The 27418-nt window shown below is 35.4% G+C and overlaps 1 protein-coding gene across 3 annotated transcripts in view; it reads right to left on the reverse strand.

Moving 5' to 3' along the window:
* Window positions 1-27418, reverse strand: part of Fhos (Formin homology 2 domain containing) — a 792187-nt gene that overhangs the window by 88384 nt on the left and 676385 nt on the right. For all 3 annotated transcript variants that reach the window (XM_081744509.1, XM_081744508.1, XM_081744510.1), the window contains one exon: window positions 21286-22376. In XM_081744509.1, the coding sequence (XP_081600635.1) occupies window positions 21286-22376 (1091 nt within the window). The remainder of the gene's footprint in view (window positions 1-21285; window positions 22377-27418) is intronic.

The following is a 27418-nucleotide window of genomic DNA, read 5'->3' on the forward strand; positions in this document are numbered from 1 at the left end:
TCATCCCGATCTTGTTGAATTTGTGGAAACAAAGTCTTGGAGTATGTCAAGATATGTAATTCGAGTCACATAGCAAAGCAAAGGCCATAAACTTTGTTAACAGAAACGTCGCCAAATACATTCAGCTTTGGAGAATCTCTCATATTCGATAACTACGCCGTGATTTTGAGTTTCCCAATTTCTGACTCTGTGGCATTTTACTTTTCCAGAGATATGAAATGTTGAATCGTCGGGGAAAAAATAGCCTTTCTGAAAAAGTGCCATTTTCCAAATATTGCAAAATTGCAATCCATTTTTTTAAAATTGCAACTTATACGGCTTCAGATACAGACGCTTTTTAAACACACACCATATCATTGGTTGCAGAATTCCAAGTTCCTTACTTCCTCTACTTGTGGATTTCCTAGGGGTGCGTTTAAAAGCATTTCGGATACATTCAACATTTTCACCTGACGTCCGAGGACAACCAGTGATTTTCCCTTATACAACAATCTTCTACGAATTTCTTGTACCAATTGTAAATTGGTTTATGACGAGACGGCACTTTGTTGAACTTACAACGAAATGCACACTGCACTGCAACAACATATTCACTTTTTGTATACTGCAGCGCACAAAACAACTTATTTTCTCGTAAACAAACACAGCGCCGTTGCAGACATTGAATAGAATAGGTAAGGGTTTAAAACCATGAATTTCCCTCATCGAGTGATGTATTGTATGTATCTGTATCTATTTTCATTAAAAATAAATATTTTAAATCTGTTCCCTTTTTGAATTACCACGTATAAAATATTGATTGGTATATCGTAACAAAATAAACCAGGTATATTTCCTAAATTAGTATACGTAATTTTAACACTTAAATATAACAAATCTGTTCGGTCCTCTTTTATATATGTGAAGCATACAATTTTAGGTTTCTCGCCAAATAGAACACTTACCATCATCAGAAAATGTAAATACAGAACAAAAGGACATGAGATGAGGATTTGCACGTTTTCTATGAAGTGTAAATAGATCATACAGGTATGTTTACTTAAATTTTAATACTATTAATCACCAGCACTCATATACGACTAGAATACGCATAATTTCATTTAACTAATTAAATTTATTTTTAAAAAATTCCAAATGAGGATTTATTTTTAAACTATTATAGCGGTTGAATACAAGGTCGTATTGGTACTTGTGAGTAATTTTGACATTTAAGGCAAAATATCCTTAGATATCCTTATAAACCATGAATTTCTATATGTGATAGGAATATTCACTTTTGTAAAGCAAGAAGCATTAAAAATAAACCACGAGTTTTTAATATTTTTTAACACTCTTGACCTCATTGAGTTTATCAAAAATATTTCATACATATATCAATAGACCAGTAATATGTGGTGAAATACTATGAAGCTTGTTAGTCTATTTTCTTGTAAACTGTCAAAACATTATGCCTCCAATAATCATAATAGTAATAATCATAAACTACTATTGCATACTTTCCTCCTGTACATTGCTCAACATTAAAGTGTTTCACTGCATTATTAAACAACCAAATATCGCAGTAAAACAGACACACGTCAATACAATTTATAAATAATTTTTTACTAGTTTTAGTACAAATTTTCTCTAATAACGACAAGAGGATTGAAACTTTTTCACAGTCTTTCTGTTTTAACTTTCAGCACAGGTAGGCAATGTGAAGAACTGCTTCCAGACCCGCGAAGAATACCAAAGAATGACACTAGAGGGCAGGCATATGCTATTATGTTGCTTACTAGTGATAATATGAGGAACTCGCAACAACTATTCAGTTCCAATGTCACGGAAGGGAAGCAAAAGAGCGATTTTCGAAATCGATTGGAATAAAATGAAAGAAATAGTAATGTTATTTATGAGTTTTATCTTTGGGTATGCACTGCTTACTTTACATACATGAGATAACCGCCACTGCAATAGACTATTCGAAATGGCGTCTGATAAATAACCTTATTACATGTTACCTACCACACTTTTTTTTCTTTCATTCTTTCTTACTTAACTGATATATTTCGAGAACTATTTTCTCTGTGCCTTAGGTTAAGACCAGGAAAGCTCTTTTCTTAATCTGAAAAGGTGTACACAAATGTTTGAATGTTATTCTTTCAGGTAGATTTTAATGGTATTTACAAATGTTGCATTTTTAATCTTGGAAAAAAATGTTTATATTTACGGTGTGGAATTATTCAATAATTACATCATGTTTAGAATCGATTCTCACTTAATAATAGGTTTGGAATTTGAAATTTAGAAGAAAGAAGGTTTTTTTTTTTAATTTATTTATTTAAGCAAAAATAATGACTCCTTCGATAAAGTCCTAAAGAGCTTAAGCCAAATAATTTAGGTGTTAAGTTAGTGTTTACGATATCACCGCATTGCAGCTCCCATCGTAGCCCTCACTTGTCTTTTTCACCAGAATACACTACTTCATTTATTTCCAATTGCCCACCTAACGCTAGCTAAACACCATACGCTATTTGAAGTGTAACTATTATTCTCTGTGACGTCGAGAACCATGGATTTGATACTAATATCGGTTGTTTTCGATTATTTTTTTCATGTCATTACTCTCCCCTCAGGGGTACTAATGGGAGCTGAATTTGGACTGAAACTACATCGGGAGTGTCGCTATCATTTTAGCGACCCCGAGAACTAGGGACTCTACACTAATACCGGTCGTTTTAGATCATTTTACGTTACCACCTTCCCTCTACCCAGGTGTGCTAGGAGGTTTTACACTCAATGAAAACTGAGTTTGGAGTCAAAGAGCTTGGGAACTGTCACCAATCAGCTCCTAGACCCCAAAAACTATGGATTCGACACTAATATTGTCCTTTTCCGATCATTTATATATGTCTCCTCTATCACTTTTCCTAGGTGTGCTAGGGGGATCTTATCCCGACAGTACTCTTTCGCAGACTGTAAGTAATACGTGTACCAACTTTGGTTAAAATTGCTCTAGGTATTCCAGAGTAATGCTGGAACATACATTTTTAGACATAGAAAGGTGAAGAAAATCACAAAATTCTGTATTAGTTTGCATCGCTAAAACAAAGTGTTTTAAAAGTGGATATATCCTTTCTTTAAATATTTTCACGTTCCAACTACAAACAATTCGTTTGCAAGCTGTACAGTACAATTTCATTAACACAGCCTAATGCAAAATGTTTCTGACAGGAATCGCTCAAATTATAGGTATAGAGAAGAGGAATTTTTAAAAAAAATGCTTAGGAGTTAAGGAAAACAAGAAGCATTCGGAAAAGTCAGGAGAAAAAGTGCAATACTGGGGATAATTAGGAAGATAAGGCCAAGGCTGACTCTACCATATGTGCAACACGTGCATTTGCACGTGGCAGCAAGTTTCGAGGCACGGCAAATTGTGTCATAACTATATTATTTAAGGGAAGAGACTTCATGATGATGGTAGTTAAATTTACTAGATTGACCTTCCATTTGAATACTACATTCATAAATCATGTTTAGATCGCCTTAATTTAAGATCACATGGATGGCGCTAAAGCAAATGGTCAAACAAATCCCAGCATGAATTGCTTGATTATTGTCAAATACAAGAACTCAATTCTCGAACAGTAGTGAACATCTGTTCCATTTAGTTAGTTATCACAGTTTTGATATGAAAACTAGTATTGTCTTTGTCATAAACAAGTTCCTTATCATTGAAAATAGAAACTTTTTTTTTATTTTTAACAGATGTAGAAGAAAAATCAAGAAATAAAGATAAAAGAGCTAGTTGGACTGTAATTCCAAACTAATATATTAAGATTGAAGCTCGATATTGAATTCTATAAAAAAGGATTACCATCTCTCCTTCGCAGGTGTGTTCGCTTTATCTTTCACTAACATAATAGATTGATATTTAGAGAAAGAACAGAGACAACGAGATTGTATTTGTAGTGTTTAGGCCTTTCTGAGTGCGACTGCTGTTTCTCTCCCCTTCGTTGTTCATGATGGGGTTGCATACTTGAAATCGTAGCTTTTAAAGTTTGTTCTTGCCGGAGAAGGGAAGGGGGCGGCAAATGATGGTATTGCACGGGATTTCAAATTGCCTATGGCCGGCCCTAGATAAGGCTAGGCTGTTCAGGAAATTGTTTAACAGGTCACTATTCTGAGGAGCAAGGTAGAAGGAAAAAGAGGAAGAAGGCGAATAACGCTGGAATTGGTGGGTAGTATTGGAGCGGATAATTTCAACGTCAACAACACAAAACTAGTGTGGGGCTATTGCACTTCAAAATTGTAAATTTGGGACAAGTAACGTTCCCATGATAGATGTGTATGATGATGATGGTAATTATACTGTAGCAATTACAAATAATAATGTTTTGTTGACAAAGCATCACATAATCATTGAATTTTCTAGCAATATTAGATTTATGAGTATGAGGGGAGGGCTTCGCAGGATTTGGAATTTATAATTTAAAATACAGAGTTCGTAAACAAAATTAATTTTTAAGCTTTTAAATAGGACGTAAATTAGCCTGACATTGTTGTACATTTCTAGGCTTTAAAACAATCCTTTAATCTATGGTGTTTATAATACGACGATTCCACAAGATTATAAATAAACAAATTAAAATTTACATATCACACTCTGTAGTAAGGCTACTGAAATATACGCTAAAGAACCAATGATAACAAACATACGGAACAAAAAAAACATTGCAAGCACAAAGGAAAAGATAGTACTCTACAGACACTACAAAACAAAAGTCCACTTGTGCAGTGTAAAACATACCAAACAAAAAGAGACCCACAATTAAACGCCTACAAAAGCTTACGTTTTGAGGAAATTCCGCATTCTTACTTACCTCCTAAAAAACAGCATGCCATTCATGATGACCAGTGTAAGATTTATTTTATGGGGGAAGAAATAAACATTAATTAAGCGCAAAGATAAGTATAAAAAAAGCCTGTCAAATTAACAACAAAAGTAGTACAGTTAAAAAGATAACAGCAAGTAATAGTTATATACCAATTACAAAAAAAAAAAAAATACTACTGCAAAGCATAAAGTGCTCAAAGAAAATAATTTTACTCAAAAAAAAAAAAAAATAGAAAATAATAAAGACTCAAAAACAGCTACATCTGCTTGCATAACAAATCAATTAAAAAGTTATTTACTTAATAGTGAGCTCTTTATTTTGTTTCTAAAACAAATTTTTGCTTCTGGTTTGTCAGGCGTAGTACACGAGACATGTAAAATAAAGCTGCTAATCTAGCAGTTTTTTTTAATATGGCTCGATTTTTCGAAATTATGATTTTTGATTTACCCTAACCGCTTGTAAACGCTTTTAACATATATATTTAAAAAATACGAAATGCGCTGTATTATAACGTATGGAACCGAAAAGAAATTTCCGAAGATAGACGAACGTAACATCATAAAAAAATATAAAAATTATTTCGTAAGCATTCACCTTTAGTGCACAAGCTTTACTCCTTCCATATTTCCATTAGTTCATCAGCTTCCGAAAACACATAAACGTATTTTACAAATATATGTGCCAAACTGTATATGTATATTAATAATAATAAAAAAATAAAAGGATAACTGCTTCGAATAAAAGCAATACGGATACAAATATATGAACATGATCTATTTATATTTTACGAAGAGGTGTGCGAGTCACAGACTGTAGATCATTATAAGTTATTACTTTTTTCCATTTAACAGGCTGCAGATTATTATAAGTTATTAACTTTTTCATTCAACAGACTGTATATCATTATAAGTTATTACTTTTTCATTCAAAAGACTGTAGATCATTATAAGTTATTACTTTTTTCATTCAACAGACTGTAGATCATTATAAGTTATTACTTTTTTCATTCAACAGACTGCAGATCATTTAAGTTACTACTTTTTCATTCAACAGACTGTAGACCAGTATAAGTTATTACTTGTTCACTCAACAGACTGTAGATCATTATAAGTTATTACATTTTCATTCTTCCTTTTCTACCGTTCTTCATGATTACCAATAATCGAGAGTACTCGCATTTTTTATTAGCATTATTCGAGAAAACTGCTACACTTCCTCTGATGTATTGATTTCAGAGAAGTTTGCGTTTACTTAAATTAATTTATTAAATTTAGATTAGGCAAAGAAACAAGTTACATGTAAAAGCTTCTAATCTAGATTCTCATTAAACATTTCTAAAGGCTTTTAATTAACTACGTTTTCCAATATTGGAATGAGCAAATGCTAAAAATGATATGCCTTCTGGTAGGACCAGATACAGTAGAAGGTGAAAATGACAAAAAAAAAAAAAAAAAAAAAAAAAAAGAGAGTTAAGGAGATGGATTACGAAGGATAATCAAAAAGTTTCCGGATTGATGTTGTAGTTCTGGCATTTCTGACACAATCACAACGAATCTTGGACAATACAGTCACTAGGTTGCCTAATTCTGAAATTAACAATTGTGAACGCCTGTTAACAGGCAGTGTACGAGTAATGTAGCTGAATGGAACAGTGTGTGATGATCAGTTGGCGCAATTTCACAGATCGAGCAACGCGTAAACATCTAGTTCATGTTCAATTGGGGAAAATCTGATTCAGATAGTCTAATAACCTTAAAAGTAGTTTAGTACCATCGAATGTTTGGCTCTTTTTAAAGCTAAAAATGTTTTTTTTTTTTTTTTTTTTCGTTTCGCCATATACAAGACATCAAAACTACCGCGACAGCTAAACTTAAGGTGGTACTAAAAGAGACCATTCGTCGGTATTTCCAGCAATCGGAGGAGCAATAGCACAAGTGTGTGTGTGTGTGTTCCGAAGGTGCCAACTTTGAAGGTGATTAATAAATGTGTATTTATATTGTAGTAATAAAATCTACAGCAAAATTCCGGAATTTTTTGACTGCTCCTTGTATTTACATAGATAGTTTTTGAAGGTTATATTTTTCATATTTCATTCAGAGATATTTAGATATGAACTATGAAGAACGATGTGTTTTATGAGTGTTGGAGTTAAAATTTCCATGAATTGGCGAGTCTTCACATTACAAATACCAACAAGGAGTTGATGTATGAAAGATAGAAGAACTAAGAATATATCATTCACACTGAATTAAAGAATGCTTCTCACCAGGAATAATATAATTCAGGATGTAATTTGAAGAAGCGAGGAAAGCATAGTAGGTACGAATAGTTCTCCCTAAAGTTAAAGATGACTAAATCATATACAGAATGAATCTGAGAGATGTGAAAAACAAACTCCGGGAGGTGATTAGTGATATCAAAAGTGTTAGGGGTATGAGATATAATGAGGCTTAGTGTATGGAATGAGGCTTGAGTAATACTTTAGGGCGGAAAGTATTTTAGTATTAGGACTGTACTAAAAAGTTGCTATGTAGTTATGAAGATATCAAGTTAGTTGTTTATGAAATTTAGAGATATATCACGTTAGTTGTTATTTTGGAGTTTGTTGCAGACAAATGTTGTAAAGTGATAAACAGAGTTAGGTGAGAGAAAGGGGATAAGCCCTATAATTAGTCAAGAGATGTGAAGGTATTCAGAGAATATGTTATTGTAGAAGTTTGAAATAAAGAGTATCGTGAAAGGTACACGTTATTGTATATGATTAGTGAACAAGAATGTCAGAAGCTTTAAAGAAGAAGTTTATAGAGTACTAATTTAGGCAAGAGTTTACCTTATCAGATTCTATTAGAAATAGCTCAACAAAAAGAATACAGAAAGTCCTCTGGCATATTGTCGAATTCCGCGTCGTGTAAGAGTAACAAGGGTGCCAACTTGGAATGGAAAATCGAATCCTGACAATTGGAACGAATAGAAAGATGTGCACACGACTTTCGTGCCACTCGTACACGACGCGGAATTCATCAACGTGCAAGATGACTTTTTGTCTTCCTTTTGATGTCACAAATCACCTCTCGGAGTTTATGTACATCTTTTAGGTTCGCCCTGTATATTAACTCTTTGTGTGTTATTGATTAAATCATACTTCATGTAACTGAAGCTAATATATGGCGAAGAATATAGTAAAGAATTTGAAAACAAGTTTCCTTATAACGGAAAACAAACAAGCCAGAAATTGGTTAGCTAATAAATAACTCAGAAACCAATGGCCTCACTTGAACAAATTTGAAATAGTACAACTTGACGACCGAAGTAAGGATGTGAAATATTGTGGCATGCAAATATTTGATTCCCTAGTTACTGTCCATCAAATTTGTAGCCTGAACTTAGTCAAAAGTCTAAACCCCAACTCCCATAACCCGGGAACAAAATATCTGCTAACTATATTATTTCATATGCCTAGTCATGTAAAGTACGGGACAAGAATAAACAACCAAAACTGCCATTAGTTTTAATGACATTTTTGGTCGTTTATTCTTGTTCCGCATTTTAGGTTTACCACGATGCAAAATTTGGTCTAAACTAGATAAGTTTCATCATTCGCGTATAAACATTTTTTTTTTTTATTTTCAAGTTCAAACTCCAAATTTGATGACCAGTAAGTCCGAAACCAAAGATATTCACTTTATCAAATCCGAAATGGTGGTAGACCGTGATAAACATAGTAGGTATATGTAATATTAGGATGTGCACATTTTTGGATTTCGAGTTACTGCCCATTTAATTTGGAGTTTATACTTAATCAAAATAAAAATATTTAATGACCAATAACTCGGAAACCAAAGATCTGCACATTATAATGTTTCATATCAATATTACCCTCGTAAAGGTCTACCACATTCCAAGTTTTAAGTTCCAAACTCGAACAGTTATATCTCTAAACTTATTGAACACTGGACTTTATAGGAACTTATTTACACATAATAACTGAAACTACTATTGACCAATATATTGACTAATTACCCTGAAACTATTATTTTAATGATATCGTTTTAAGCTTTATTTCCTAATATCGAAGATTGGACTCCGTTTTCACAGGGACCATTATATTCAAAATACTTCATATTAGAAACTAAAAATGCATTTATTCTTCTTCTAAAATATCATTTATATACAAATCTGTGTGCCTATATGATGACATTCATCAAAGTAACATAACTTATAGTAAGAAACATAAGACTCTACAAACATTACTAATTTGAATCAGCTCTATTTAACCTGATTCTAATAACCTACCGTAATATTAGACTTCTTATGACAGTGTTGGTTATGTGAAATTTTCATTCATCTGTAGCTTGTCACAGTTAAATGGCGTAAAAGATCAAATATTTAGGCATAGTAAAATTTTTGTGTTAGTCAAAATTAACCCCTCAGCGCTGATCTACCTACGTGGTAGTGGTCACCTCTTCTTCATATGCTTCTGACCTACCTACCATGGTAGTGACGACCCGTTCTTGAAATACTTCCGACCAACCTACGTGGTAGTGATCACTCCTCCTTCAAACGTTTCCGACCCACCTACGTGGAAGTGACGACTCTTTCTTCAAATGCTTCCGACTAATTTACATGGTAGTGACTTCCCCTTCTTCAAACATTTCTGATCTATCTACGTTGTAGTGTTCTTCCCTTCTTTTACATGCTTTCGACCTACCTACGTGGTAGTGACACTCCCTTCTTCACATGCTTCTGACCTATCTACCATGATAGTGATGACCCTTTTTTCAAATGCTTCCGACCAACCTACGTGGTAGTGACCACCCCTTCTTCAAACGCTTCCGACCTACCTACGTTGTAGTGACCACCCCTTCTTCACATGCTTCCGACCTACCTGAGTATAGTGGCAAACTCTTCTTCACATGCTTCCGACCAACCTACGTGGTAGTGATTTCTCCTTCAAACGTTTCCGACCTACCTACATGGTAGTGACGACCCTTTCTTCAAATGCTTCCGATCTACCTATGTGGTAGTGACTACCCTTTCTTCAAACGTTTCCAACCTACCTACGCAGTAGTGACCACCCCTTCTTCAAACGTTTCCGACCTACCTACGTTGTAGTGACTACCCCTTCTTCATATGTTTTCGACCTACCTACGATGAAGAGTGACATCCCCTTTCTTTGCATGCTTCGACATTACTACGTCGTAGTCGTAGTTTTTTGCAGTGCAACGTTTGAAAATAAGTAACTTCTAATTTCTTCAACATATCCGGATCAGAGATTTTTATCTTAAAGAGCTTAATGTGAGTTATGGGCCTAAAATTTAAATACCCTTCCCTTCGTACGATCAAGCGGCCACTTAAAGCCCCGCATCAATGATGGGTTAAATGTATTCGCTAGAAGTTTAAATACTACACTAATTTTTAACATTTTTTAATGCATTGTGCGATAATGGAGACCTACTTCCGCTCGAAATCCAACCTAATATTCCACTGGGTGTCCAACTGTAGTATTGTATTTTGTATTTTGAGAATTTGATCAATCTTTAAATTGCCAGGAAAATACATATATTCCTTAAACTGACATCTTTGTTCATCCGAATATTTGCTACAGAAACCAACGTAAAGAAAACAGAAACCAACGTATGCAAGTTTCAATGCATTTGTTTATGGAAATTGTGCTAAACAGAATAGCTTACGAGGCATATACAGAAAGTAACTTTCCCACGCGTTCCATAGCTAGGAAACCGTATGTTGCGCAAAGCGACTACGTGCACGTGACAGAGTAAGGTAATAGCATGGCACATGCGCCAGCGAAACTTTCTAGTGTTCTCAGTAGGAACTTCCTAGCGTCGTGGCGGTAGTTGACGATGGACGTTCCTTTTCCAGCTTCCGCCGTGTGTGAAGTGCAAGCAGTGATAAAGTTTTTGAATGCACAGGGCATAGCGCCGATTGAAATCCATCATTAGCTGTATCGTTGCAAAAATGTCAATGCTGATCCCATGCCACTTGCTTTGTGTTCTGAAGCCAGTTGCTTCGGCACCCACCTGGTACACAACTTCTTGAACAACAGGCGCTCCGTGACAGTGGTTCACAATAAGGAGCGGGAAATCTGCGGGAACTGCTTGCTCATGACATTAGACCCATAAACCTGGCACAGCTGACGACGGATTTCAATCGGCGCTATGGCCTCTGAATTCAAAAACTTTATCACCTCTCGCACTTGACAAGCGGCGGAAGCTGGAATAGGAACGTCCATCTTCAACCACTGCCACGCAACTATTGAGACCACTAGGAAAGTTCCGCTGGCTCATGCGCAATGCTAGGACCTTACTCTCTTACGCGGACTAGTCGCTTTGGGCAACAAACGGTTTCCTAACTATGGGACGCGTGGGAAAGCTAACTTCTGGACTCTCCTCGTATTTATTCCCATTTGACGTAATTTCCAATTGTCTTCAATTAAAAAAAAAAAAAAAACAATAGCAAGATATGCAGAATGTATATATGTAAAAAAAATAAAAAAGGATTGAATATTATTTCAATTAATCCACCAACGGCAATATTTCTGACTCTCAAATATTACTACGATAGATATCATAAATATTGATATGTTAAATGCTTTAAAACCAGTCCACCAATGTCCCCACAGCCAAAGAAAAGCATGAGCCTACTATAACTTTTAAAAAGGAAGGAATGTAGCAGTCATACAAAGAAGCAAAGAGAATTTTAGAGACTCTAAAGAAGGAAGATACGCCAAACCTTGCGTTTAGAAGCAATACAATGCAATTATACCGAAGCCGCTACAACTGCTTCTTCAAACTTCTTGTACTGGCAATGTTTAATTAAGAACTGTTACTACGGATCTTAAAAGCTATAACTCTTAATCATTTTAGATTCACGTGCAAGCTATTCATAACATTCATTTTCGTTTATATTACGATTTTCAAGTTAATCTATGTTCTTCGTTGATGAGTGAGACGCTTCAAATAGAATAGATTCTTGTTTGTAAGGTGTCTTAATTTATGGTTCAGCGAATATAGGTCCTTCAGTTACATGATGCTACAAGAATGTTATTTTAATTAATTATATTAAAAACTGCTAACAAAAAAAAGGAAAAATTATGTTAAGGGCCTATTCAGTTTGTCATAAGGACCAGCCTGTGTCACGTGATCAGGTCAAAAGTCACGTTCGGTGCCAAAATTGAGTCTGGAGATTCGAAATCCAGATGTGAAATATTTCAAGCACGTAACCTCCACGTGGGGTGCCCTGGGTAATTCGTACAAGATGCATACACTTTTTTCATTATTATTGATTTTACACAAACAACGTGATTTTTGACGATGTTATAACCATATTTACCTTATGTGCTACATATCGTTTTAAGTTCTTTATTATGTCTTTGCAATAAGCTTTCAATTAGCCATCTCCTTACGTATTATAGTTTTTGAGATATGTGGACGATTCATTTCTTTCATGGATATTCCATTGATTTTTATGTTCATGTATTTACTATGTTCCATTAATTATAGGACAATTTATTTTCTGAATGTAGAATCTACATAGACTATTCTACATTTGAACTGAATTTCAGCCATTTCCCTGTTTTGGTTTTTGAGATAAATAGAGGAATTATATATTTTTCATTTATTTTCCATTGACATTACTGTTAACGTTTCATGCTTTCTTGACTATGTTCCATCCATTTTAGGACAACTTGCTATTGGAATATACAACCTACGTAGTCTCTTCTATATTTAAGTTGAATTTCAGCCATCTTTCCCAAAGTCTGTTCACATCATTGCAACCGGATAGGCCTTTTACATAACTGTCATTGGCGGTACCACAATGGGTGCAGTAGGTGCAGCTGCACCCACATTAACTTCGATTATCAGATTTCCTACAATAATCTTTTCAATTTCGTATATTTCTTGTTTCCTATGTTTGGATATATTTGAGTGACTACTTCAGTCTCTCATAAGCTACTTACTATCATATAGTGTTCTTCTAGGTTTTTTTTTCTTCAGTAAAACTTAGGGATTATTTTTGAGATCCTGTGGCTTAATAGTGCAAGCGTTCTGGCAACAATGTTAAGATGTGTTGTCCCATCCTAGCCTGCATCCACATTACCAAAATCCTGGCGCCGCCTATGATAACTGTCAATTATAGTTACTCATTTGAATTTATAGAAATTACTACCATATCTTCAGACACTGAAGATTCAGAAAACAATTTAATAACTCTTCATGTGTTACCTTAAACATAAGTCCCATAATAAAATACGTCTTACTCTTATTGACATATGATTCACGTTAAAAAAAAAAGTAAAATAATACAAAATAGATTTCTTAACGAACTTATGTTAAGAAGCTCCAGATTAATTTATAAACTTCAGTTTGCTAATATGGTGTTACTTCCCAAACACAGTTCTGCATTTGCTCGATTTCTCTATAGCAAATTTAATAGTGAAAAAGATGATCTTTTAATGAAACTAGTTGTAAGCTATAATTTTCTATACAGTACAAATTTAACCTCAATCATACACAAGGAATTTCTTAGCACAAGCTTATGGACCACGATTAATGTTCCAAACATGGACACAAAATGCGCATTTGTCACTGTAAAAACTTGTTTCTTTTCATATTATGCACAACGACCTTCAGACTTGTAAATCTAATGTTATAACCGTTCTTTGGACTATTGTTCGAATTAATATAGTGATTGCCTTAGAAGTATATATTTGGTTATAGTACCGCAAAACCTGTCAACTTGGCCACCTGGTCATCTTGACCTGTTTCATCTTGAGCCTGCATCTTCTCATAAGATATTCGTTACTTATTACTCTGTATGTTGCCATATGACTATCTTGGAAGTTGGTCGCATTGAAGCAATGTTTACCCTATGATGATAAATTTACCTGCATATCTTGGCCACGCAATATACCGTTTCATTTTTCTTAACTCTTTTATATTCTCATATGAGAGGTAGATGTTCTGTATTTATGACTGGAGACAAAGGAGCATGGATTCCCAAGATTTGTTCTTGGAGGTCAATGATCAGAACAGTACCCTGATAAAGGGGTGGTGAAGGAAGATGTGAATAAGAAAAAGCATGCACAGGAATTCAGGAAATGGTTGTATATATTTGTTTACCCTGTCTGTTTTGGTAAAACCATTAGCTATATCGGCTCCTTCCATCAGTGGGGAGCTTTAGTAATTCTGGAAAATTCTCAACATTAAAAGCTAACCATCTCAATTGTCAACTATTGGCTTCTCATAGTTTGTCAAAAGGAGCGGAGGTTTTGAGATATGAACTATTATGATTATTCTATATACATTATTTGAAAGTAGTTGTCGTGCCATTGCTAATTAAAGTTTTAAATCAAGTGGTACATGTACTATTAAAAGGTAGATGTGCATGTACATAGATGTCCATTTTTCTTTTTTAGAAATCCTATTCTAAAATATACCAATCACACTTATTTTCTGTAGGCCATCTGTCTAAGTGGCTACTTTTCCATGGAACCGATGATAGCCAACGTAGACAGGATTCACTGTATTCAAAGCCCATATCAAATCAATTCTGTGAATATAGTATAAATTGCTCTCCCTCTACAATGCGTTACAAATAGTGTATTACAATGCATTACAAATACATTTGTATATTAATCGTATGTCTGATTACGTTTAACCTTGATTATTTTACGAAATCTGTTATTATATACTAGGGCTCTGTCACTGTTAAGCAAGGGGTTGATAGTAATGAATTATTTTCTGCTCTTTAGAACTTCCTTGGAGTCTGTTAACAACTTTCTTGAAAGAAAGGCTTTATGTAACTATTTAACGTTAATAACACTCCATGATTAATAATAACGATTTAACAAGCATACCAATACTCTAAGTAATTACGAGACTGATTCAGAGGAGTATCCAAAGAACGGTTACAACGGTAGACTGAATTTTAATTAGAAATAAAATTGTACAGATGACATACACACGATGAAATTTAACAAAGATAGCAAATATACTACGTTAATTGCTTTTTGATGGACAAGTTTACATTCACATAATGTTTTCATTACTTGTATTCTGTTTTTCTAAGTAATTTTAAGCTAATCAAATATTATATGTCTTGTTAATGTTTTTCAAATGGATTAATGTATTGTATTATTTTATAGTATTCCTTGTGTAAAAAACTCCACTTCTCTTTTATCTGCAGAAAGTTGCATTCAAGTCGTTTTATACGATCCAGTGTTATTGGTTTCAACTGTAGATTTAACTCATTGTTACCAAGTTATATTTACGAGGCGCGTTCGGAAAGTAACTTCTGATTGGTTACTGAGCGTGAAGTAGGGGTGTGGGCAGCGCTACCATCTTTGCACGCACGTGCGTGATAGATCAGTCTGCATCCAGCAGTGCTAGAGTGAAGGTTGTCTGATCACTAGTTGCACTTGTGAAGCGTCTTAACATGTGTGTTGCAATAGAAAATCCCGTCAAGTGCGAGCTGTTATACGTTTTCTTACGGCAGCAGCTATTTATTGGGAAGTTTGTGGCGTGTATGGACCAAGTGTAATGAGTAAAGGAGTTGTTCGTGAATGGGTTCGCTCATTTAAAAGTGGATTAACAAGCATTCATGAGGAAGAAAGGGGTGGCAGCCATTAGTGGTCACTGATGAAATCGTTCAGAAAATTGATGGGAATCCAGAAAATTCAGATTTGGCACCCAACGATTATCATCTCTTCATGCATATGAAGAAGAGGCTTGGATCTCAGCTTTTTGGTGATGATGAGGAGCTGAAACATGGGATTACAGGCTGACTCAAGGCACAGACTAGGGATTTTTATGCTGATGGAATTTCTAAGCTAGTGCAGAGATATGATAAGTGGTTGAATGTTTATGGAAACTATGTTGAAAAATAGAGCAAATAAGTAGTTTTCAGATGTATATAATAAATTCTTCTTATTTACTTTGGTGTTTTTTTTAACCAATCAGAGATCACTTTCCGAATGGCCCTCCTATTATGTAGTTTATATTAAGTAACTTATCGATCTAGACAACATGAAGGTTCATCACCGCATACAAAACCAGCTCCTCTTCGGGCTCGATCATGAGCGTATACAATCCTATAGGCTTCCCTAAAATATTGCTTGATATGATCCTCCGACGTTCTTTTTGGTCCACCCAAAAGTCTTGTTTACCAGGGCCTTTATACTACGGTTCTACGCACCCACTATTCCCTTAGTACTCTATCACTTCCTCTACATTACTTTAATTAATTACTATGTTTTCGTAAATATTATCTCATCTTGAGATCATATATTTTGTTTTATATATACGAGGGGGAGTCCGAAAATAAGTTTCCCCAGGCGACTGTGGACAGAGGTGGGGATGCAAGACCACAAATAGCATGTGACATTAAAGATCCAACGTACCTTCATTCTTCTGCATAAATACTACGTACATTGAGACATCTGTCATACCGGTCTATAAGCTTCAAAAACTCTTCTAGGAAAAATTCAGAGTTCTGCATACAGAACAAGACATTCTTTGGCTTCAGCATTGCTTTCAAAGCGACTGCAGCTGAGTCTCTTCTTCAAAGCCGAAAACAGATAGAAGTCACTGGGTGCGAGATCAGGACTGTATGGCGGATTGGCAAGACGCTACAACCCACGAGTTGCAATATGATTTTGCATTGCTGTCCCTGAGTGTGGTCTCGCATTGTCATCCAACAACAGACACCAGATGTGAGAAGGCCAAACCGCTTGTTCCGAATCGCCTCCTTCAATTTCGACAGGGTGTGACAGTACCGCACAGCGGTGATGGTTCCAACCTCCAAGAAGTCCAGCAACAACACCCCTTGGGCGTCCCAAAACACTGTGAGTAGAACTTCGCGCAGGTGCTGCGACGGCACCATCTTCAGGATTGCGGGTGAACGATACCCACTTGTGTATAGCTGTATTGCGCGTTCAACCGCTGTATCGCTTCCCCCATTTGCTGTTCGTTTTCCTGGGGAAAACGAGAAGGGAAACTTATTTTCGGATTCCCCCTCGTATTTACAATATTCAATTCGAAATTGATTTTCTTATACCTGGGATTTCTTGCCCTGACTTTATGTCGTCGTCTATCAAATCTACATCGTTCCCACTTCTTATTTTAAATTATAATCCAACGAAATTCTAAACAGCATGATATTGTTTAAAGTTACTTTTCAACGAGTTTCCCGTGCACTAAGTCTCAAGAGCTCAAGTAACATTATTTAACTGCTATGTACTGTCAAACTACTAGCTTTGACTTTTTTCAGTAACAATTATAAAACTTTTGAAACAAAAACAAGCACTTTATGCAATGCCTAGTTATGTAACTTGTAAGCATTATGCACTGTATATGAATATATAATTTTACTCGAATGTCATTAACTTTAATTCCTGTTATATTTATTAAAATACAAGATAATACGTGAAAAAAAAATGAGAAAATACTTTGATTGTGCATGTTTTATGTTTAAAACACAAAGTGATCAAAAATATTTCATTAAAAATCAGTGGAAAAAAATGACTTAAAAATTAAGTCTTACAGCACAAGAAAAAAAAAACACAAGTGCAGATTTTTGAACAATTAATTAAATCATGCAGGTTACATTTTGTTTTGAAAGCACATCACTTTTAAGGTTACTGCTTAGTAAGTTCATTTTTTTTTAGTAAAAAGCTGCTTCTAAATGTGAAATAGTGCCCTGTATAACATATATGCACCTTCCCAACTGTTAATAAAGCACAACATTTACTAGTGAAACCACATTTTTTTTTTTAAATAGTGAGTGAGCTGTATTTCTATTAAGACTCCCACATAGACAAGCCCAGTTATTTTTCTGTTAGAAAAAGAGGGAACTGACTCAAGTTATCACGAAATATATATATTTAAAAAAAAATACACATATAATGTCGAAGTGCAGTTTGGTTATGAACTATGCCATTTTGATTATCTATAGTATAAAATTTGTGTGTTGATGAAATCGGAAATACCTTATAACACTATCAATGATGTAAGGTGTGGAAAGTAACGTGTGCTCATTGATGTCTAAAAGGGAATTCAAGAAGGGTAATTAGTGCTTTCCTGTATGTTTGACACAATTTCTAAACACAGGATTCTTCTGAATCAAAGTAGTAAAGAATTACTGCCACCTTACGCCTCACATGAAGTTTACTCTCACAATTTGTGAGTTCATTTGCGTAAACAACACTATGCATGTACTAGAAACCTATAATCGGCCCTGTATAAATTTATTGAATAAGTACATCAATATTTCAGACCTTAGTTATCCGATCAGACAGTCAAAATAAATAAAAATTCTCTTCTAAGTTATTTAGACAGTCTGAAACTTCATGACCTATGTTGAACTGTATAACATTTTAGTCCCAGTACAAAAGTATACTCCACGTAAGTACAGCTTTCACAAATAATGCTCTCATAACCACTTGGAAAATGAAATACTTCATTTAATCTTGCTAACCGATAACTGAACGCAGGACACGTATTATTCAACTTAAATCACCACAAACCTTGTAGTGTTCAGTGTTATAGTTACAGCTGATCATTTCGCCAACTTCGCGCTGTTGTCTTCTACGAAATTGTTAAATACGGATGGAGTGGGAAAATTCAGGTATTACAAATGATCTAATATTTTCGAAAACCTTCTACCTAATGTAGTAAATCTTCTGCAAAATTTCAACACCAATATGTTTAAAAAAAAGAATTGTCCTATTAATTCATGCTTATTAATACTTTAAAAGGCACCAGCTCAAATTTTCGAAATTAGCCGCAATTATTATACTGAACACTACAAGCTTGATTACCATTTATTTTGAACTTTGAATTTTTATTTGCCTCGAAGTTATTAGCACAAAACATGAAAATGTGGGTTTGTTCTTGTGCTCAGAATGAGCCAGAATACTTAAATGTATGACTATCAAGGGTTATAATGTTACCCCGTATTCCTAAAGTGGCATACAGAAATTGTGAGACTACGGAACACGTTAGTAGCAGTATTTTACGCAACATTGTTACTCCAGAAATGACTGTTGTCTTAATAATAGTAATTATCAGTGGTGTATTTAGGATTTTGTTTCGGGGGCCTATGCACAACACGGTGAAGCACGCGTGGGTAATTGCTCACCTGAGTTTGAGAATTAAATGTATTTTAATTTATGCATAAATTGAAGTTTTAATGGCAAGAATTGCAGATTGGTGAATCTTATGTGATATGATACACAAATTTAGCAGTGAATCTAACTTTTTATTCTACTCATAGAAGAAAATGATAGCACCCTCTTGGTCTACCTAATTTCCCGGGCTACTTATGCCCCCATTTTAACTTTTATTAATTCAAACATTTACTTTTCTGTATAACTAAAGGGCATAAGTATTCCTTTACAATAACAACTAAAGCCCCGTTATGTTGATATCCGTAGATCAGCTCCTCTTAGTTTTGGTGTTACTGACGATGGCCAACTTGAATCACAACAACGGTCGAAAGTAAGATAGGAGAAAGGAAAGAGAGTAACAACTAAGAAAAAGAAGCAGAAAAATTGAATGGACGAAAGAAAGAAGAAAAGAACGCAGTTCTTACATGGAATGAAATTTGACAAATACACTATTATTTCTGAACAAAGAGCACAAAAAAATGGAAAGTCAATGAAATTCTTAGAAATGGTTAGAAGGGTTATCGTTGTATGTGAAATGCGTAAAACTAAAAAAACTAATTGTGAGAGGGGGCCTGAGGCCGATAGCTCTCCTAAATACGCCACTGCTAATTACCAATACTTTCCTTTCAAATACAATTTCAAAAGCACAGTTTAGCAACGAAATAAACGAAAGTATTTTCTTTTCAAGAGATGTGTATTCACTTAATTTAAAGTGTAGCCTGTAGGTATTTTAATTCCTAAAGATCGTGCGTGTGACTTACATTTTCTTTATATAATATTTTTACATCTATTATCTACATAAAGTATATATATTTTTAGGGTTGCTGTTAAAATTTTGTTCTGGTTTATGTGTACAACGTGAAAGTATTTCCGAATTTCAATCATCAACTTAGTTGTTTCTGATTCAAAATAATTTTCTTGGTGCTACTAAAAATAATGAAATAGTTCCAATTATAACCAAACATAGCACATTTTGAAGAACTGAAAAAAAAATATAAATATATATAATTACAAATTAAGATCTGTTATTAGAATTAACTTGCTGGCCTAGAAAATATTTCTCCCTAATCTGTATTGCCAGACTTGCACTCCTCATTACATTATTATTATTATTTATTTATTTATTTATTTATTGTTTTAAATGTGAATTTCAATAACTAACTAATTCTATGTCCTAAGGAACCTGGAGGTTCAATGCCGCGTTCACAAAAGCTCTCCATTGACTTCTATCCTTAGCCAACTGGATCCAGTTTCTATTTTGTATTCCTATTTCTGCGAAATCCATCTTAATATTGTCCTCCCATATGCGCCTAAGTCTTCCTAATGGTCGTTTTCTGAATGGATTTCCATTTAAAACTTCGAAAACTTTCCCTCAAGCATTAGAATTTCAGTAATTATGCTTATTAATTGCTATATGGCAGTAGTTTCCTTTTAGGTTATAGCGTTAAGTTAGTAAGTCGAAACATTTCTTTTAAAAAAAGTAAGATTACTTTTTTAGTTACTTTAGGAGCTAGAGGTTAAAATTACTTTACTAGAAATAAACTAAAATAAGAACGAATATTTTCAATTCAAAGTATAATGGTAAAAGTTGTAAACATGTTTAAAATTAAAAGATGTTTATGAGCATCATAATTCTGTAACGTAGCTAAGTAGCTAAGACGCATGTTTTCGGGTTTAATCGCGATTGGGGATGGAGATACGTGCATCATATTGAAACCAAAGTCATGGTTCGGACCCCTCTTTAAGGAGTAGATTCTGTCTCACATAGACTCGTTTCAGAAAAGAGATATTCTACACTTTTCTCTCGTATTTTTTATGTAACTCCTCGTTCCTATTCGCACATAGAGTTTTCGTTATTGCCCCAGCATTGTGAGGCAACTGGAACAGTAAAATTGAAATAAGAGGCGCAAAACTCGATCTAGAAAGGAAGAAATAATGGTATTCGAAGTGAATATACTGGCCACACATCATCACTTTAAAGTGCGCTATCTGGCTGCTATAGCTCTTTATCGTTGTGAAACGTTTCCTTCTGTTACGTTTAAATAGGTTTTGATAGCATTTTGTTTGTAATCTTAAGTTTTGTAATTGTCTCTAAAGAGGTATGTATTAAAAGTAGTCTGAGAAAATTGCCAATACAATGAAGGAACAAGATCTTAATTTGTAATTTATACTTCTTTTTTTATTTTTATTTTTTAATCATATAAAGTATGAAGTCTCACATACCTTAGTAATAATATCTTTGGCTCGAGATTCAAAGAGATGTTCTAACTTCTGTGTATCAACGGGAACAGCCTTTAACTCATCCCAGATCATTCCGGTCTTCTGTAATTTGGCTAAAATAATAGGATCGTCTCGGACCTCTTTCCAAAACAGTTTGACAGTCTTCTTAGTTTTCTTGAAAGCTTTGGATTCCTCACTATTAGTAGTAGTTGTGGTAGAATTTGTTAAGGAATTTCTATGGCGCAAATTCACACCAAATACTGGAGGACTAGAAATATTCGTAGGCGGCATTGGAGGCGCCATGCTGCTACCAAATTTATTTACAGGTGGTGGTGGTGGTGGGCCTATGCCCCCTGGGCGTGGAGGCATTGCTGGCGCAATAGGTACTAGAGGTGGAGGGGGTGGAGGCCCGCCATTCGTAGCAATACAAGGTGATAGTATATCAATTTCATCATCGCTTTTTAAGTCTGTGAAATCAAGATCACATAATGTCAGAGGCCTAGTTAAAGAGTTCACTAATTCTTCCCAGTGTAGTTCGTTCTCGGATTTCTTTTGTTCAACTACTTTATTGGTGACTTCCGATGTTTTGAGATCTACCCTTGACTTGGATCTGGCTAAACCTTCTTTAGCTTTAGAAACAATACCACTCATATCACCGATTCGAACTAGTTTATCTTCCACTGGACTGTGTAGGATATTTTGACTTGCCAGTTTCTGTGTCAGATCCTTGACTGTATTTTGTCTCTGTAGTTGTAACATTTTACGCTCTCCAGAAATATCTTTATCCTGTTCCTTCTGCAAGGAAGCTATCCTGTCGCTGACATTATCACTTCTTTGTTCGCCATTTTCTGTACCAGCAGGAACTTTCCACGGTGACTTCTTAACAATTCCGTTTTCCATTTTACCGCTTGTGTCATTTTCCGATTCAAGCTTTGTAATAAGGGGACTTAAGTCTTTGCGACTGTTAACTCTGTTAAGCTGAATCTTGTTGTTACTACCGTCTTCTTCTCCACCAGGATATGAACCGTTGTTTATCCAGTTTTGCCTAGCTGTGTTGTTTAGCTGAGATTGAGATTTAGAAGGCTTCAAGTTACCTACAAGACAACGAAACAAAATTCATTGTTTAGAAAAACATTCTCACTTTGGATACATGAACATGACGAAACAAATGAAACGTGTTCTTTTCTGTAGTTCATATTACCAACACACAAAAACAAAATGGAATATTTTGTTTAGAATACGTTTCTAATTCATTACCCACAAGAAAACGAAACAAAATTCGTTGCTTAAAAAGGTCCTCATTTTTAATACACGACGAAATAAATTAAAATGTTCTTGACAAAAGCTTATTTCTAATACATAAAACAAACTTAAATCTGTTGTTTACAATAAATTACTATTTCTAAATCATAAACAAAGCAAAAAGAATCTGTTGTAGGAATTCATTCTCATTTTTTATTATACAACAAGTCAAAACGGAACTGTTTAGAATACGTTCATATCTCTAATATGCATACCCTATTTTGTTCTTTGTATTAAAAAAAAAAATAAAATATCATGGACAGGTACAAGGCATTGCCAACAAAGTGTATTCCTAGAAAATGCATCAGGGAAAAGTTGAATTTATTTGTTGTATTTGCTGACATTTCAGGGAACAGTGGACCAGTGGTTAGAGCGTTGGACTCATGTCCACGTGGTCCCGCGTTCGATTCTCGGCCGGTGCTTTCCAATTTCCAATTTCCGACGTCCAGCCAGTGTCATGAGGCAAACTGAGGAGTCATGTGAAAACTAGACGTGACGGCCACTAGGTCTAGAAAGCTCCTGATGCGACACGGCGTCGCAACGCACTAACCACGTGCTTGCCGCTAGGCTTGGCGTAGTTTAGCCAGCCGCTAGGAGATGGCGCTGGAGCAGGCTTAGCCTCAAAAATGGGCCGTTACGCCAGGTGTTTCTTTCTTTCTTTTTTTTTTCACATTTCTCTTAATTTTACTCAGTTTTAAAGCCACCGAACAAAGTATGACTGGTTGTGGAAAAACATAGTTACAACAACTTACATGTAAAGAGCGTAAAATTTCAACACTCTGTTGTATATTTAACCACTCAGTATTTGAACAACGAAATTTAGGCATTAATATTGTAATTATTAAATATGATCAATGCAATGTTATCATTTGTTTTCGAAGATATAGGATCTATAGGAAGTTTTCCTTGTAGATGTGATTTCCAGGTAATACAGCAAGTGGGGAAAACTAAAAAAAAAAGTTACTAAGGAGGGTGTATTACGGACAAACTGTGACAAGTTTTTTTTTTTTTTTTTTCAGATCTAGTCGGAAACTCAAGAAAACAATTGCAAATTTAAACTTTGTAATCAGATTATTGGATTTCACTTCATTAACTGTTAACTGTTTTTCATTGAATTATAAATATGTAGATGTATCCACGTGTAAAATAGTAACACAATTTACGGCAATGAGTATCACTTCATCACTCAACCGGAGGGAATTTTGAGTTTTGCTTGACACTTGCAGAGATGTTAACCAAAATAAATACTACACTCTAAAAGTACAAAAATAACGAACAACAAAAATGAACAATATTTAATCTCTTACTTCAATCATTATTGGAAAATCATGCTAATCCATTTTATTCATTTAATGGAAACACCTGGAGTCTTATTTATTTATTTACGAACATAATTCCAGATAAATCTAAACGCCAGTTTACACTACAATATCAAACAAATCTGAGAGATGATAACATATAATAATAATACAACATCTAAGTAATAAACAGAAATGTTGACAATAGCTGGCTAGAATTTATCTATTAAAATGATGTAGTGCAGAGTTATATGCAGCCTCAGAATTAAATAAATCTACGGGTGTATGTGATATTTCACTGTATAACTTAGGAACCCTATAGAACAGAGATCTTTGAACTATTGACAGTGTAGGTCGGACTATATAAAACAGATGTGTGTTACGTGTTTGTCTGAATGGAATTCTGAGAGTAACGTTTCGGATTTGGGTTCGCCATGTGTGAGTTTGTAGAAATATTTGAGATGACTGATTTTCTGACGAGTGTCAGGTAGTTGAACATTTAGTGTTGTATTCCTATCAGTTTGTGCTTTGTCATCGCACGTGTGCGAGGTACACTGAAACGTACTACTGCCAGGAAGAAGTTTAGAACTGAATTTAGCCGAGATAAGTTTGTAGGAGCTACCATTGTCCAGATAGGTGAACAATATTCCAATTTAGGAGAAATTATTGCTCTGTAGGCCGTTGGAAATATATCATATAACTGGGCTGGGAACGGATTAGCAACAGTCAGGCGTAGACCACAGTGCCGGGCTATTGATAATGATGTGTTAGGGCAAACTCCGTACTTTGTGAGAAGTGGCAGAACGGCAGTGCAGTGAACTGAGCAGATGGGTGACCTCTCTGATTTCTAAAGATTGTTGGCTCTCGGCTATGCGGTGCGAACGTTATGAAAGCGGGAAGTGTGTTGGGTGTGTCGTGAGGGGTGTGTTCAAAGTGATGACCGCCTACAATACCACATCAACGAGGAGGAATAGTGGTCGGAAGGAAACCCTTAGTAACAGGCCTCACTAAGCATTAAAACGAATTGTCACTAAGAGCCGTCGTGCGAGTCACGGAGAAACTCAAGCAGCAATTCCTACAGTCTGTATCGACAATCACAGTCCACCGGAAGTAACATGACATGAACATAGAAGATTGGAGTGCACCGGCGAAACCGCTCAAGGGGGACCATAGCGATTTAACACGACACCAATATTGCTGCGAGTAAGCAACATGGACCGCTGATAACTGGAGAAGTGTAATATGGTCGAATGAGTCATTGTACACCTTATTTCAAACAACGGGCCGTGTTTATGTGTGGTGGACGTGCAAAGAAGCTCATGATCTGCAGTGTTTCCCGGAAAAACTTCCAAACGAATCATCAATTGCACTCAAGCTGTCTAAAAAGTATTGAGCCCTTGGAGGTGAAAATTGGGAATACATTTATTGTGATTTAAAAGCAACATTATGGAACCAGATATGCATCATCTTGTTTGATAACCCGCCAGTTTTCTAGTAACACCATAATTCCGTCGGTATAGAACCTTTGTGATTTATGGTCAAAAGATTGTGACACGTGGCTTTCATAAACCTTTCTGAAACTAACTTAACACCATTCAGGAAATTCTGCAGAGACTGAAGCAAACAATAGTCTCACGGTGCCTGGTCCGAGCTATATGGTAAATGCGTTAAAACTTTCCAGCCAGGATTTCTCAATTTCTGACGGGTCTTTAAAGATGTGTGCGGTCTGGCGTTGTCGACGTGTAACACAACACCCTTTCTGTCGACCACTTTCAGCCGTTTCTTTTGAATTGCTAGCTGCTAATTGTCAAAAGTACAGGTCCGAGTACATTGTTCTGCCCGATAGCAGCAGCAGGTGATGCACGACGCTCTTCCAACTATACCAGAGACATAATGTAATCTCCCTGGGCGTCACTGTGGGCTTTGTCACAGTCTCCTAAACTACAATCGTTTTCGCGCATTGTTGTCCTAAATTATCCACTTTTCATCACTTTTGATCAACCACTTCAGATATAGATCGAGTTCGTTGCGTTTCAGTAGAGATTCATAGATAGAAATTCGATCGTCTAAATGGTTTTGACTCAGATCGTGTTGTACAAAAACGTCGAGTTTCCTTTTGTAGCCAGCTCTCTCCAAATGGTTTAACACTGTTTGGTGATAGGTGTTAAGGACATTAGTCGTGTCGTGACTGCTTACATGCCAGGCTTGTTTGACCTTGGCCAGAATATCATCCCCTTTTTCTGTAATTGGTCGACCACTAAGAGGACATTTTGAACATCGAAATTTCCAGAACGAAAGTGACTAAACCATCTTTATACTGTTGTTTTTGATAACGTATCTTGTACATACACAGCACAAGTTTCTTCACCAGCCTGCGTAGCATTTGAGTCTTAAGCCAAATAAAATCATAAAATGTAGTGCAGTTTTGCACAAAGTTTACGCATCTTCACGCGCAATACCTTCGTTTGACTATAAGAATTCCAATACTTTCTACACATTTAGTAGCTTCAAACGTGAATTGAGGGACCTAGTGAGAGAGGGAGCTATGCCACTTGACAAGAAATGAAAATAGAGTTTTCTAAAGCATTGTGTTGCGTCATAATTTCTATAATAAAGGGTAAACTTTTTACTTCTTAACTTATTGTTAGGCAAATTATGCAAAAGGAAAAATATGAATTTCAATGTAAATAGCATTTATTTGTTATATGTTTGTAGTATACTCATGTAGAGAAATCAATATAGTACATCAACGAGTTTTAACATGGCTTAAATACTTTTGCCTGAGTGTAAATCTTGTTCACACGTTTACGTATGAACTACAGAAAAACAGCATGTCTTCTGGAGTACCTTCGCTATCCATTGATTCTGTGGATGTCAGATTTTGGTAAACACTATAAAAAAAACTGGACGAGTATAAGGCATTATTGCCATGAGATCTTTTAACTTCAGGGCTGATATGAGTCGTCCATGTGAATAGAGTAGTGGTATTTCTTCAAGAAGTGTAGTCACATAAGGATAATCAGCCACGAGATCTCTTGTGGTTTTGGAGCGACGAAATGACATCTTCTTGAAGAGTTCCATGTCAAACTAGGTGTACTGCCTGGTAGTGTTGTATCAAATTTCACGCAGTTACTTTCGTGATACGAAACCTAGCACCGGAAATTGCAACACCACTCTGTACTATTTTACTGTTCAACTGTTCGTACCTCCTCTATTGCCATACCAGACATCATTGGTAAGTGGCATAGCTCCTTCTCTCACTCAAAATGCTGCTGAGGACGTATTCATAAACTCAGAATATCTGTTGTAGAAAACGCGGGAGCTATGTCACGTGGTTCTCGTCCATATGACAGATGAAAGATGACAGTAGAAGACTAGCAATGGCAAAAACTAAAATTTTCAAGCTTTGTGGCATAGCTCCCTCTCTCATTAGACCCTCAGTTGTCAAATGACGTTAGGCTTGACCTACTGCAACTCATATACCTTGAGATTTTGGATATTAACGCTATCTCGTGCCCAAAACGCTCAATAACTTT

This window comes from Thermobia domestica, chromosome 17 (genome assembly GCF_964235325.1).
Source record: "Thermobia domestica chromosome 17, izTheDome1.hap1.1, whole genome shotgun sequence".
In the NCBI taxonomy this organism is placed as follows: domain Eukaryota; kingdom Metazoa; phylum Arthropoda; class Insecta; order Zygentoma; family Lepismatidae; genus Thermobia; species Thermobia domestica.